Below are 14,953 nucleotides of genomic sequence, written 5' to 3'. Positions count from 1 at the left end.
GAGGCTGGAGGCACCAGGCCACGCTCAGAAGTGGGGACCGACCAGTACATCTGGGTTGCCAGCCTGCAGCTCCGGCCACCCCTCTGAGTCGTGGAGAGAGGGGCAGAAGCCAGACTAGCCGGCAGACTGCTCGGAAAGCTCTCCCTGGTGGGGAAGGTGAAGCCACGCACCTGAGCTAGGAGCCGGAGAGGCTGGCGGTGTCTCCTGAGCAGGGGGATGGACAAGGGAGGGTGGATGGAAGTCCTGGGCAGAGGAGTGGACCGGAGAGGCAGGAGCATGGACCGGGCTGCTCTCCTTCTGCAGGAAGGGGCTCCGCAGCTTGCCTGGGAAGGAAGGGAGAGAGACCCGCACTAGGCCTGCCAGGCGAGCTTGTCGGAGAAGAGCACAAATGGCAAGCGCCCGCTCTGCACTCCACCGCCCCGTGCTCGTGAGCGTTCCCGAGGCCTGGCCCAGGGGCTGCCCCTGCCTCCTCCTGCCGCCCCACGACAGCAGAGGCAGAATGTGAGGCAGGGATCTACGGACCCCAGCCTCCTTCCCCCCCCGCTGCAGCGCCGTCCATCCTGGGCGCTACGTGGGGCAGGCGGCCCATGCGCTGAGTGACCGGCACAAGGGTGCGGCGTGCGGGGCTCTGCAGCCAGAACGAGGCTCCTCCCCTGCCCGCCCCCAGGGTCTTCCCGGGGTTTCAAGAGGAAACTGCAAAGACGGGAGCGCCCTCGTGTGGCACCACGAAGACCCCGGTGGCCGTCAGCAGGGCTGGACACTCCGACTCTCACAGGCCCTGGCCGATCACACGAGGGGCGGGGAGGGTTGGCCCTGCAGCAGGACCTGTAGGGAATTTAAGTGGGGGGTGGCGTATGGGGGGCGGAGGGTTTGGGGGGGTGGGAGTCAGGGCAGAGAGCTGGAGGAGTGGGGGGGGGGCAAGGGCGACATTTCCGGTGATGGGGGGGGCTGCAGCTGCACTTACCCGGTCCCTGAGTAGTTTCTTTTCCTTTTTGCTCACTAGGGAGCGAGGCCAAGTGCACGGCCTGTGGCCTTCCTCTGCCCGGGGCAGCCGGCGCGAGAGCAGGGTGTGCACTTCGCCTCGCTCCCTAGTCAGCCAAAAGAAAAACCCACCACTCAGTGACTGGGTACGTGCAGCTGCAGGCCCCCCTCCCTTGCTCCCTGAATGGCCGGGGGGGGCCTCCGGGATGGGGCTGTCCCAGACGCCCCCCAACCAGCCCCACTAAGCTGCCAGGCTGCCTGCTTCTAGCCAGCAATCTGCAGGAGAGTCCTGTAGCCCTTGAGCTGAAGGAGGCAGCGGTTACCCTCCGTATCCACCACTAGAGGGGGATGGGACACACACTTCCCCAGTAGGACTCTGCCTGCACAACTCCAGCCCGCTGCAGAGCACGAGGTACCCAGGGTGTCGGTTCGAATCCTGGCTCTGGGAAGGGAATCTTGCCCAATGGTTACAGCAGTGGTTTGGTGGTTACAGCCTAGCCAAATAGCCGTGGTACCTGGGGAGGCACTCGGGTCCTCTGTCCGATTTGCCCCCTGAGCCATGATGAGGCTTGTGGAACACAAAGCAGCCGGAGAAGCCGCCGGTGGGAGAGGGTAAAAGCCGAACGACCGGTCGCCTGGCATCTAATGCAGCGGCACTGCCAGGCATTTGCCGGGAGGGAGCGAGGGGGTAGCTCCATAAGCGCGGGCGGCTTTGAGGCATGCCCAGTGCTGGAAGAGCACTCACTGGACTGTGGGGAGCCAGCACCCCCAGGCTTGGGCATGTGACAGTTTCCTGGGACTAATCCCAAGCCCTGGCCCATGTGGTGCAGCAGGCACCTCTCTACACCGGGGCTGTCGGCCATCCATTCTCAAGGGCCTGCTGCAAACCCTGGAGATGCCAGAGCTGTTCGAAGAAGCAGATGGAAACCATCTAAACAGCAGCAAAGGTTCTGGTTTTCCTGCCCCGCGCGCTCAAGCCCAGCCGCAGTATTTCTGAACGTTCAGCTCCTTGGACACAAGGAGACATTTCCACTGCTGCACTAAGCTGCTGTTCGCTCGCTTATCCCTGGGTCCTACAGGGAGCCTGCAGCAAAGAAAGGCCAGTTCTCCTGTCCTAGTCCCCTAAGGGTATCACCGACCCTCCGCTAAGTGGCTGTCACGTGTGGAGCTGAAGGTCCCTGGTTCAAAGAGGGGAGGCGAAGGAAGGGAAAGATCACAGGAGTGAGACCAGCGGAGCACAAGGGGCCCTTCTCGACTCAACTTTAACAAATCTCCTGGTGTTGAAATGTTAAGAGGACGCCGCAGAGACCTGGCGCGCCTCGGCTTCGACAACCGGGCCGAGTTACCAGCGGCTGAACAGAGAGGCTGGCACTGGGAAGTGTTTGAGAAACTTACCTCGGGACATTGCCTCACCTGTAGCACAGAGCATACGGAGGCGTGACAGTTCTGTCAGCTTCACACTGGGCACTGGAAGGCACGGTTGCCTTTGGCACGCTAGAGCAGTATGCCCATCCCAACCCCAAGCTGAGAACAGAACGGCTTCCTCTCCCCCGCTCCCAGGCTGCAGAGCTGCGTGTAACGAGGCACTGACAGCGTCTTCCCCGGGGAGCGCTGCAGCCCCCGGGCACGTGCCTACCAGCCAGCACCGCTGTCTGCTGAGTTCCACTCCAGCGCTGTACCTGGGTGGGAACCGAAGGCTGCTGCGTCCGAGGGCATCGACCGCTCCTTCTGCTTGAAGATGTCCCGTGGGTTCATGGATCTCTGGGCGATCAGCGATGCCGCTTCCTGCGAGGAGGAAAGGGCACAGGCACACCCATGAAGCCATCCTTCCCTTGGCTTTGCAGTGCAGTGCTAGCAGGCGGTTTGCTTTTCGGAGAGTGGATCCCCCTCGTGTCCTGGATCACTGGGTGTTACCGACCCGCCTGCCCCAGCAGCCTTAGAACGGTTCTGGTCATTCCCAACAAGTCTCTGCTGAGTCTCACCAGCTCCACGCCCGAATGGGGCTGTCCTGGGTACTAGGGACGGTAGATTTCAAGTAACTACGTGACTAGCCATGCCCATCCCTCCGGGGTACGTCTGTACCTGAGACACTACGCACTGGAACAATTTCCCCAGGGCTGCGGTGGAGTCTCCACCACTGGGTGTTTTTCAATCGATGCTTTTCTAGCTCTGCCCTAGGAGTTCTTGTGGGGACGTTCTCCAGGCCTGTGCTACACAGGTCAGACTCGGTGACCACAGCGGTCCTGTCTGGCCATGGACCCTGGCAGAACGGTCACTGTGGTATCCTGCAACAGTGACAACCCTGTGACGGCACCGAGGCCCGCGGTGCCCTGCCAGTCCTCCTCAGCACGGCCGCCTGCCCGCGGGAAACAGGCAGGGGCGACGCACGGACAGGGCGGGTCTCACTTGTTCTGCTGAGGCCTCTCGTGGCGAGTGCCAGAGCAGCAGCAGGGGTCTCACTCATGACCGGGAACTAAATTTCACCCTCTCCCCCCCTTCATAAAAATACAGGAAACTGTGGGAAGAACAAGCCCCAGCCGCTGGGGCAAGCGACTGCAGCCTCCAGGACAGCAGGGGACATCTGCCCCTGCCTCCACAGGATACGCAGTATGGGGAGGGGGAGCAAAATCTCCCCAGCTCCAGGAGCGTCAGGGACAAGCTGCTGTGTCACCAAGAGAAGCAGGGCCGCGGGGTGGGGGTGGGGGGGCAGACAGGCGTCCGTGCCCCTCAGATGACCCACAGCAAGTCAGGGAAGAGGCCAGCCAGCCCTGAGGACACCCAAGGCCTGAGAAACTGACTCGCTGCCCCCAGGAGACAAGCTCCCCGCTGAAGGCCCAGGAGGGGAGGCAATACACGGGACTGCTGGGTCCCCAGCGCCTTTGAGGGGAGGGGAGCGAAAGGGGGGTTCCAGCGAGGGCCGGCTTGTGCCACGTGCATGGAGGAGTGGCAGGAAAAGGGGCCCCCGGCCCGGCTGGCAGGTCTCAGGGCTGCTCCTCTCACCTACCTGAGCTTTCTCCACAGACTCGCTCCTCCGCAGGCCCCTCCGCTGGGCAGCTTGATGCTCCTTTTCCTGCTCCTTCTGTGGCACAAGACAACTCTTTGCTCTCCCTGCCAGGCAAGCAGCCACAGGCCAGCTCCCCTCCCTGCCCCCCAAACCATGGCTTCCCCCGGCTCCAGGGGGCCAGGCACGAGGGGCGGCAGCGGAAGGAGGGTCGCCATGGAGCTAGGCAGCCCAACGTGCCAGGCTTGGAGGCGAGGGGCTGACGCTCTGACAAGGCCACTCTGTGCATCGCACATGTGAGCCCTTCCTGACCCCCTGCTCGTGCGCCACACGGGAAGCCTCACGCCCGTTTGCCCCGCCGCTGCCAATCGGCATCCCGCTATCCAGCTGCCGGATGTCCGGAGCCCCCAGACCTCCATGCTACTCCAGGAGCCCCGCCCCCGCCCCGGATTTCTGCACGAGGCCGAGTAAGAGGCAGGAGAGACGGCCCGCGAGTGTCCAGCCTCACCCATTGCTCCTTCTCCTTGTCCCTGTTCTCCACATCCTGCTGCTGCTGGTATTTCCTGCGTGTAAGTAAGAAGCTGGAGTTAAAGAGCGACCAGGCTGGCGGGGTCCCGGCTCTGCTGCTTCGCACTGCACAGGGCCCTGTGTCCGGCCGAGAGCCAGCTCCAGGAGGGGGAAGCATTTCCTGAGACTCTGGCTTAAGGCAGGGGGACCCGGACAGACCCCCTGACTCCCCACTCTGAGCCATGTGGGGCAGCAGCAAGGAGATGTGGCCTCTCTGGGTCCCCGTGTACCACCGGGGGCCCTCTTCCCTCCCCGCGTGCCCTTCAAGGGCTGGGCACACAGACTGGGGCTGAGCGCTGGAGCCAGGATATGGCCCCACTGGAAGGAAGAAGGGAAGGTGAGCGCCCACGTGGCTCGCTCCTCGTGGCAGGGAGATGAGCCACGGCTCTCCATGCCCCGTGGCCTTGGTGGCTGCGCTGGAGGCAGAGTTGCGATTTCAGGCTTCCTGTCCCCTCTCAGGAGGGCAAGGGGTGGGAAATGCTGGGAGCCCGTCCTACCCCTGCACTTATCACTGGCTGGCTCCCTGCCGGCTCGGCGCCCCTGGCCAATGGCTCTTTGTGGGAGCGGGGCTCCAGGCGCCGTGCAGACATCCCCAGCACCCATTCCGGTCTCACACCAAAAGCGCTGCCAAGCTGGACCCCAGCGAGCAGGGACAGGAGCCATCTCTCGGCTCAGCGTCCCACACTCTCAGCTCCTCGTCCGCTGGCACCTTCAGCTCCCGCCCCCTTGCCCTGGCTGTGCGGTGCCAAGACGCTGCAACGCCCCGGAGCTGTAGGGCTGGGCCCTCCGCGTGGGAGGAGGTCAGGCTGCAAATGGGAATGCAAGCGGTGGACGCGGGCTGCGGCGGGGGAGCTGCCTTTGCAGCCGGGTCGCGCCTCCTGGCATTTGGTTTTAGGTAGCAGCTACAGAGTGAGGTTTGCACACGGGCCAGGCAGCCACCAACGTGGAAACAGCCTGGACACGGCCGCCGCGGGGCCCGCGCCGTACACGTACCCCGGCCGCCGCGGGGCCCGCGCCGTACACGTACCCCGGCCGCCGCGGGGCCCGCGCCGTACACACACCCCGGCCGCCGCAGGGCCAGCGCCGTACACACACCCCGGCCGCCGCGGGGCCAGCGCCGTACACACACCCCGGTCGCCGCGGGGCCAGCGCCGTACACACACCCCGGTCGCCGCGGGGCCAGCGCCGTACACACACCCCGGTCGCCGCGGGGCCCGCGCCGTACACACACCCCGGTCGCCGCGGGGCCAGCGCCGTACACACACCCCGGCCGCCGCGGGGCCCGCGCCGTACACGTACCCCGGCCGGCCTCAGGGATACACGGAGGAGAGAGTCTCTCGTCTTTCTAAGGCTGGGCTGTGGCCACATCAATTGGTCCCTAGGCCGATGGTCCAAGCAAGTCCGAGTAGGAGAGGGCTGCCCGAGGGAGAGGCAGTTCCAAGGGGGAGGAGGCAAAGCTCTTTGCCCGGCGGGGGGACAGGGCACAGAGGGATGGGGCAGGGAGACCTGCAGCTGAAGCTTCTCAACAAGCAGAGCTGGAAGCTCCACCTGAGGCCCTTCCAGCGATTCCGGACAGGAGCCCCATTGGACAGAGCTCAGGAGGCTGGTCGAGCCGGGTCTGCAGGGTACGGCCGTAGTGCTGAGCTCCTGCAGACTAACAGGCTAGCGAGTGGGCAGTAGCACGAAGCCGGGCGGTGGCTGGAGCTGGGGTTGTGCACTCTACGTCTGCAGGAGGCTCGGAGGAGCGTGCTGTGGGCGGCTGTCCGTCCGTCCTGGGGGCGAGCAGCCTGGGTGTGTCTGGAAGGGACGGCTGCTTGAATGGCAGCTTCCAGCGATTGCACAGACAGGAAATCCACGAGGGACTGTGACAGCGTGCGCAGCCAGAGCCACGGGGCCCCCCACTGACCCGACGGGGAGACTGGCGCGGGGCAGGGGATGGTAGGAGACCCCAGGAATCTGGCTGGACAGGCAGGGTAGGGTCTAGGTAGGTCGTCACCCCAGAGTCTGCTGGCGGGGGCTGGCTCTGGGGCCAGCTACAGGAATAAAGCGGCTGGCAGGTCAGAGGGAAGGAGCCTGGCAAGAGGCAGGGAGCTGGCAGAGAGACTCACTTCTGAGCATCGATCTCGCTGGCTCGCTCCTTAAACCTTCGCTCCCTCCCGGCTGCCTCCTGCAGCTCCCGTTCCCGGCGCTCCCTGTCCAGCCGCTGCTGCTCCTCCCCTGCTCGCCTCTTCTCCTCCAGCCGGCGGTTCTCCTCGTCTTTCTGAGGGCGAGAGGGCACCACATCCGGTCACAGCCGCGCAACCCCCACCCTCTTCCCCACCGGAATCACCCACATTCCGGGAGACTGCAGCCTCCACCGCCCCTCGGACGCTTGGCCAGTGACTGTGCACCCTGGCTGCTCCAGCACCCCCTCCAGTTCCTGCGGCCTCCAAGAGCTCCCTGTGGAGCGCAGAACCCGAACCCAGCACCTGCCCTCCAAGCCCTGCTGGCTCATGTAAGCAACCAGGCCCATCCCCTTCCCGACGGGACCAGAGAGCAGAACTCCCGGACCGGGGGCTCAGGGCTGACTGGAGCCAGCTGTGATGCAAGGGACCTAGCGCCCGTACCCTGCCAGGCACCAGTGTGAACAGGCTGGCGTCAGCTCAGTCGGGTAGGCCCGTTACCCTGGCCATGGGTAAGTGGCCTGACAGTGCCCTACGCTCTGGGGAACCAGCACAGCCTGCCCAGGCGCCGGGTGGAGCGGTGAACGGGGCGGCAGGCCCACGGCAGTGATACCCGCCGGAGCACGAGGGGCAGGAAGGTGTCACTAGCAATATCCACGATGGTGCTCAGGCCCGATGACAGGGCAAAGCCCCATGGAGAGGAGCGTTCCCATCACTGCAGCTCTCCCTTTGACCCGTCAGCTCCATCCTTAGCTGGCGTCTGCCTTGGGCATTGAGGGACCCGGACACCGGGCCCATCGGCCTGCCAGAAACTGGGCTGGTCCCGTCTCTTACCACCATGTCCCTAAGGGAGGGTGCAGCTACGTCCGTCTAAGAGCTTATGCCAAGGCCGTGGCCCCAGGGCCGCATTAGTCCGATCCGTGCTGCTCGGAGCCTCCCTGGCTTTAGGCCCTATGCACGGAGGGCCCCTGCGGGAACTCCTGGGGGTTAGTTCTGGGACAAGAACCTCGTTCCCCTCCGATCGACTGGCCCCAACACAAGGGCGACCGAGTGTTACAAAGCCCCAGCAACTGGCCCTCCGCGGGGCGGCCACGCTAGCAAACACTCCCCCAACCGCCTCCCTTTGCTACTCGGGCTCCGCTCCGTTGCAGGGACGGCTGGGCTGGCGGCGGGCACAGGAGCCATGAGCACGGCGGCGTTGGGGGGGGCGGGGGGGGGGACAGGGGCAGCAGCTGCAGACACTGGAGGCCCCAGGGCGGGAGGCGGGTGAAGTTAACCATGGCGGGAAGCTTGCAAGACAGAGTCCGTGCCACAGACGCCCCCCACCAGGGATGGTCTTTGCCGAGGGAGGCGAACCTTTAACCTCACCACCCAGCTACCCAAGTCACTCGGCTACTGAGCGGGCCCCAGCCCCACAGCGCCTGAACCCAGGAGCCTCCGACGGCGCGACCTCATGCACATCCCCCACGTAACGCAGGGCGATGGGCAGCTAAGTGACTTCCCCAGGGACTCGCCGAGAGCCTGTGGCAGAGAGTGCAGGGAACTGAGCCATCCTTTCTCTGCCTGGCCACGACAGAAGTAGCCACGCTTGCCTGAAGGGTTGATCTACTGGAGGGCTCCTAGCTGGCGTATGCCCGGCGGGCAGGCAGATGTAGCTAGCCTGCTTCTAATCAGTGTGCAAACCCAGGTGGAGCAACTAATACACAAGAACCTTACCCCACCCCACGCCCTGCACATCTCCAGGCCGGGACCCAGACTGCCTGCAGCCCTGGTGGGTGGCCGCCTGCTAGCCACACACAGGACAGTGTAGCTACACAGCCTGCTACCCCTCTGTGCAGCATGGGAAGCGCTTCCGGCCCTTCCACTCGGGCTGTGTCTACACGGGGAGGGCTGGGCGATCAGCACGGTCGACAGGCAAAAGTCGCCAAAGTGAAAACCAGCCAAACCGTCTTTTCTGCCTCCTGTTGTCGACATTTCATGGCCCTGTGGCTCGCCCCCTGTCGACAGAGCAAAGCATCGTGGGGAAGCATCCCACAGTGCAGTGCGATGGGAAGGGACAGCTGATTCCCGCGCTTCTTGGGATTCCCTTGTAGCTCTGGAGGCTCTCCGTGCTGAGGAACGTCAAAGCAGCACAGCAGCCTCTCCACCCTCCCCTGGCAGCAGCTGTGCTGTGCTCCTAGCCAGGCAGAACAGGAGCATCCCAAGGATTTGCTCTGTTTCCCAGAAAGAGCAGCTCTCTCGGCTGTCTGACACTTCCTGAGGGGCGCAGGCCTGCAGGGCAGCAGAGATCGCAGAACACTGAGCAGAGTCAGCAGGGCAGGCATTACGGGATACTGGCGGAAGCCAGTTCTCTGGACAAAACAAACCGCAGAGTCCACACTGGCTCTTCGTTGACTGCAAGGGGAGGGGAAAAGACGAAAGTCTCTCGCGGAGCTGGAAGTTTTTTGTGGGCAGAACTGGGTGTTTTTTCTGACAAAAGTCGCACTTGCTGTTTTGTTGCCAAAAGGCAGTTTTGGGCGACAAAACATGCCAGTGTCGACAGGACTCGAGACTGAACCCAGAGGGTCCCTGTGGGGAACCCTACCTCCTCCAGCCCCCTCGTCAGTGGGGTCCCACAAGACTCCCTGCTCTCCCCCACCTACAGGAAGCCACTGGAAGGATGAGGCAACATGGGCTTGAGCGCCAGCAGGACAAGTACGACCCCCCGCTCCAGACGTCTCCATGTCAACAGGAACCGCCCCGCTGCCCTGCTCTCTCAGGGCCTAGCCCGTGTCCAGGGAGCAGCTGGCCAAAGATACTGGCAGGCAGGCGGGGAGTGCCTCTGTAACACTGCCTGCTACGGAGAACACCTGCCCTGGGCTGTTCGCTCAGGCCGTGACCTAGGGCTCCTTTCAGACTCCTCCAGCTATCACGCGTCCCATCAGCCCAGGGGCAAACCATCCCCACTTCCTGCTGCGGAGGTCTGGGAAACTGCCCTGTCCCCTCAGACGCAGCCCTGGCCACAGAGCGCTCCCATCCTGGCCCTGCTGCAGGCTTCGTAGTCACAGCCCGGGACGTAGATCCAGGGGTGGAGTCAAACGCCCTTTACGTACCACAGTGGCCTGACTGCTTACCCAAACTCGCCGCAGCAGCACCCACCCAGCACACTGGCTCCCTAGCCAGAGCCCCCTAGGGTCTGTCCCATTTTCCCAAGAGACACCTCCCACAACAGTTGCAGCCCACTTCGACCGGGAACCTGCCGACCACTATGGCAGAGACTCAAGAGGGCAGGAGCCAAGACTCCCCCTGGAGCTCGACCAGCCTACGGAACTCACTGCCACAAGAGAGATGACACCGCAAACCTCCGAGTATCCCGAGCTCAATGCAGCGCTTCAGCTTCGGGATGTTCGATATCGGTTCATTGAATAGTCGAGTAGCCTCGTGAATTCTCATCGGTTACACGACTGTTCTAGAGTCCCCGGAGGCGGGGCCGGCAGCCAGTGCGCTCCAGCCCCACTCCCGAGGAGCCCCCAACACTCTGTGCTGCTGCCTCTGTATCCGAGAGCGACAGGCAGGTGGATCAGAGGCTGCAGTGTGGGGTGCCAGGCGGGAGCTGGTCTGCAAGGGGAGCCAGTTTAAAAACCAATAAGGAGACAGCAGTGCAGGGTGGCAGCAGCCCCGTCTGGGGGGTGGGAGGGAAACGCGTGTAGTCTGCGGCATTAACCTATAAGCTTTTGCTAATCGGTTAATCGCCCACAGTTACATCCCCGCTTCAGCTTCCCTACATAAGTTCTTTGCGCGCACTCCGGAGAACTCACTGAGCTAGCGATTCACAAGGCTTGTTATTCTGGAAGTCTGAGCTGTTCTGAAGCCCAAGTAAGGATCTGGATGGGCACTGAGGGCCAGTGCCTCAGAGGTGGGCTGCCGAAATACGAAAACTTACAAATCTCGTTAATCTTCATCGGAAGCACAATTTCCCTCCCAGCCGCATGCTGGGTTCCTGCAGCACGTCAGGACTTCTCCTAACAAACCCAGCAGGACACACATTGGTGACGCCTGTTCCAGTCACTCCTATAGCAGCTGGAAACAGCCGCCCCCCAAAGCAGAACAAACCCTTCCACACCACAAATCCAATGTCCAGCGGTCGGCAAAGGGGAGGAAGAGGCAGGTGGTGACAGAAAACCGCAGGTTAAATCCAAAGAGCTGACCCAAGTCACGCCTCCCTCGCCAGTCCAACGCTCACTCGGGGACTCACCTCTGCTTTGGCCCAGAAGCTATCTTTGCCGACCCTCTTGATTTCAGACATGGCGTTTGTCTTCTGGTAGACAGAGCCCTGGAAGTGGCCAAGAGAAGCACGCAGCTGAGACAATATATAACCAGGATCTAGCCATCAGAAAATTGCAGCAGACTGTCAGCGCAGCCCATCGCCTCCCAAGTTCCCCTCCCAGGAGGCTGCACCTACAAGCGTTCCGTGGGGCTCCAGGGGGTCTCCAAATTCCCTCAGCACTGGAGGGGCCCTGGAAAGGGAAATCCAGGGGAATGTGGATGACTCCACGTGAGCCAGACCCTGAAACCGGGCCTAGAGAGACAGGAAGTTGCAATCTGAGCGCTGCATTTTAGAGCCAGATAAAACTGGCAGGGCGAAGGAGGGAAATTACCCGAAAGGAAAACAGACAGAGGGTAAATATCTGGATAGTGGAAGAATCAGTCCCCCGCCCACCACCGTGTGGCAGAAGCTAAGGAACTGAGAGCTCCTCACAGCGTCGGCAGAGGTCTCCATGAAGAAGAGGAAGGCAGAGAGGCACGTGCAGCTGAGAAAGTAGCACCAAGAAGCAGGGGATGCGGAAGATCAAGAGTGCCACTCAGTGGCCAGGCTGGGACAGCCAGCAACCGGACTCTGCCCCTTGTCTAGCGTTTCGATGAACCACGGCTACATTGTGCCGTGTCTGAACAGTTTGACGTGTGGAACCGAAAAGAACTGGCTCTTACATGAATTCGTGTGCGCACGGACACGCATGAACTCTAGCATCTGGGAGAGGGGCTTTAGACATTCGAATGCTGCTGCTTCCGAGTCAGTAGGGAAGACGGCCCTTTGGAACGCACTGAGGGGCCAGAGTGGCTTAGGCTCCGGGAGGGTCTCTCATCTCCTTCCTGCCAACCTGCCGTCTCTCCCAGCATTACAAATCTAACCCGCTCCCCCCCGGCAGTGAAGCGCAGGCTTAAGGAAGGGCTCGAGGACCCTGCACCCGTACACTGCTGCTCAGTGAACACAGACAAGACCTCACGCCCCTCCCCCAAACCCTCAGACACTCTGCAGACTTGGTGCGTCTCAGAGGCTGGTCTCTCCTCTCATCCCAGCATCCGCTCCGGAGACAGACTCTGAGATGCGGAGGGCGAGGCCATGAAGAGTACGGGTGGTGTCAGAAAACCCTCACGTGGCCCTCCCAGCACGGTCAGAGCCAAGCCCACTCCAGCAGCCCCATTTGCCACGCAACGGAGCCCCCCACAGCCCCGGGCAGCAAGTGTCACCCGGCACGTCCCAGGAACTCACCACGGGAGCCTGAGGGCCTGAATCCTGGAACCGGCTGCCGCCTTTGTGAAAGTTGTAGTTTGCGCCGGAAGCCTTGGCGACCTTCTCCATGATCGAGTCAGGCTCCACGTCCTCCTCCGCCCGGGCGTTTATCGTCACGTGAGCGCCCTGGGCAGACACACAGCGCACGCAGGAGACGGGTGACTGAGGGTGAAGGACGCTGCCATGGCATGACACGACAGGTGACGCGGGGGCAGGCCGGCATGACCCCGCCGCTGTGACACGGCAGGTGACGCGAGGGCAGGCCGGCACGACCCCGCCGCTGTGACACGGCAGGTGACGCGAGGGCAGGCCGGCACGACCCCGCCGCTGTGACACGGCAGGTGACGCGGGGGCAGGCCGGCAGGTGACGCGAGGGCAGGCCGGCACGACCCCGCCGCTGTGACACGGCAGGTGACGCGAGGACAGGCCGGCACGACCCCGCCGCTGTGACACGGCAGGTGACGCGGGGGCAGGCCGGCAGGTGACGCGGGGGCAGGCCGGCACGACCCCGCCGCTGTGACACGGCAGGTGACGCGAGGACAGGCCGGCACGACCCCGCCGCTGTGACACGGCAGGTGACGCGGGGGCAGGCCGGCACGACCCCGCCGCTGTGACACGGCAGGTGACGCGGGGGCAGGCCGGCACGACTCCGCCGCTGTGACACGGCAGGTGATGCGAGGGCAGGCCGGCACGACTCCGCCGCTGTGACACGGCAGGTGACGCGAGGGCAGGCCGGCACGACCCCGCCGCTGTGACACGGCAGGTGACGCGGGGGCAGGCCGGCACGACCCCGCCGCTGTGACACGGCAGGTGACGCGAGGGCAGGCCGGCACGACCCCGCCGCTGTGACACGGCAGGTGACGCGGGGGCAGGCCGGCACGACCCCGCCGCTGTGACACGGCAGGTGACGCGAGGGCAGGCCGGCACGACCCCGCCGCTGTGACACAGCAGGTGACGCGGGGGCAGGCCGGCACGACCCCGCCGCTGTGACACGGCAGGTGACGCGGGGGCAGGCCGGCATGACCCCGCCGCTGTGACACGGCAGGTGACGCGAGGGCAGGCCGGCATGACCCCGCTGCTGTGACACGGCAGGTGACGCGAGGGCAGGCCGGCACGACCCCGCCGCTGTGACACGGCAGGTGACGCGGGGGCAGGCCGGCACGACCCCGCCGCTGTGACACGGCAGGTGACGCGGGGGCAGGCCGGCATGACCCCGCCGCTGTGACACGGCAGGTGACGCGAGGGCAGGCCGGCATGACCCCGCCGCTGTGACACGGCAGGTGACGCGGGGGCAGGCCGGCATGACCCCGCTGCTGTGACACGGCAGGTGACGCGAGGGCAGGCCGGCACGACCCCGCCGCTGTGACACGGCAGGTGACGCGGGGGCAGGCCGGCATGACCCCGCCGCTGTGACACGGCAGGTGACGCGGGGGCAGGCCGGCATGACCCCGCCGCTGTGACACGGCAGGTGACGCGGGGGCAGGCCGGCATGACTCCGCCGCTGTGACACGGCAGGTGACGCGGGGGCAGGCCGGCATGACCCCGCCGCTGTGACACGGCAGGTGACGCGGGGGCAGGCCGGCATGACCCCGCCGCTGTGACACGGCAGGTGACGCGGGGGCAGGCCGGCATGACCCCGCCGCTGTGACACGGCAGGTGACACGAGGGCAGGCCGGCATGACCCCGCCGCTGTGACACGGCAGGTGACGCGGGGGCAGGCCGGCATGACCCCGCCGCTGTGACACGGCAGGTGACGCGGGGGCAGGCCGGCATGACCCCGCCGCTGTGACACGGCAGGTGACGCGGGGGCAGGCCGGCATGACCCCGCCGCTGTGACACGGCAGGTGACGCGGGGGCAGGCCGGCATGACCCCTCCGCTGTCCGTGCAGGGCAGACACTTCCTACGGCACGGGAGCCCCCCTCCCAGGCGGCGTTTGGCACGACCCCCGCGGCAGGGGAGGAAGGGACTGGCAAAGAACCACTGGGATCTGGTCCCAGCCGCGCCTTTTGGAATCGCGCCGTCACCCATCCTCCTCCCTCTGGGCTGACCTGAGTCCCGGGCCCCTTGAACTCTCTGGATTCGGCAAGGACAAAGGGAGCTCCGAGGTCAAGCCTCAGAGCGAGAGGGCGCAAGGGGCTGAAGGCAAGACCCGCCATGCCCCCCGCTCCGCAGCGGCCTGGGGCCTCTGGCTACTCCATGCCTCTTTCACACTGATGCTGTAATAGCTCCTACTGCACGACTGCTGCTGAAAGCTGGCTTGGTGAGCTACGGGCCCCCAAACTGCAGCCAAATACGAGGGAGAACTGTGACTAACAGGTGACTCCCCACAAAGCAACAGGGAAAGGATGCTTGTAGCTCTGCCTCCCTGGGCTGCCTCTTCCCCTTCCATCAGGCACTGCTTTTCATAGGGGAGCCCCCCCTAAAACATGTTTGTTCTCAAAGAGGCTCAGAAGAAGGGGTCTACCAAGCCCCCAAGGGATGGCCAACAGGTGCACTTCACAGGGGTTCAGGGGACTCAGCGGTGTGCCAACTGCATTTCCATGCACGCCCGGCTGCTGCTTTAGGAGATGCCTGGGCTCACCCAGGGCCTGCAATACCGGTTGTTCCTCTCTCAGGCCTGCCCTTTCCCAGCAGGAAGAACAGAGCTGCAGAGCTGGAACAACAGGGAGGGCTCAGGGACAGCCGACTGA

General features: G+C 64.3%; 1 protein-coding gene across 1 annotated transcript in view; it reads right to left on the bottom strand.

Annotated features, from left to right (window-relative positions):
* Positions 1–14,953, bottom strand: part of DBNL (drebrin like) — a 33,641-nt gene that overhangs the window by 3,506 nt on the left and 15,182 nt on the right. The window contains exons 5-11 of the mRNA XM_075911090.1: positions 12,242–12,388; positions 10,946–11,023; positions 6,658–6,809; positions 4,491–4,545; positions 3,986–4,060; positions 2,661–2,766; positions 171–323 (exon numbers count right to left, since the gene is read on the bottom strand). Of these exons, the coding sequence (XP_075767205.1) occupies positions 171–323; positions 2,661–2,766; positions 3,986–4,060; positions 4,491–4,545; positions 6,658–6,809; positions 10,946–11,023; positions 12,242–12,388 (766 nt within the window). The remainder of the gene's footprint in view (positions 1–170; positions 324–2,660; positions 2,767–3,985; positions 4,061–4,490; positions 4,546–6,657; positions 6,810–10,945; positions 11,024–12,241; positions 12,389–14,953) is intronic.

This window comes from Pelodiscus sinensis, chromosome 28 (assembly GCF_049634645.1).
Source record: "Pelodiscus sinensis isolate JC-2024 chromosome 28, ASM4963464v1, whole genome shotgun sequence".
Taxonomy (NCBI): domain Eukaryota; kingdom Metazoa; phylum Chordata; order Testudines; family Trionychidae; genus Pelodiscus; species Pelodiscus sinensis.
Note: the sequence above shows the minus strand (reverse complement) of the source record. Positions and strands in the feature narration are given on the sequence as shown.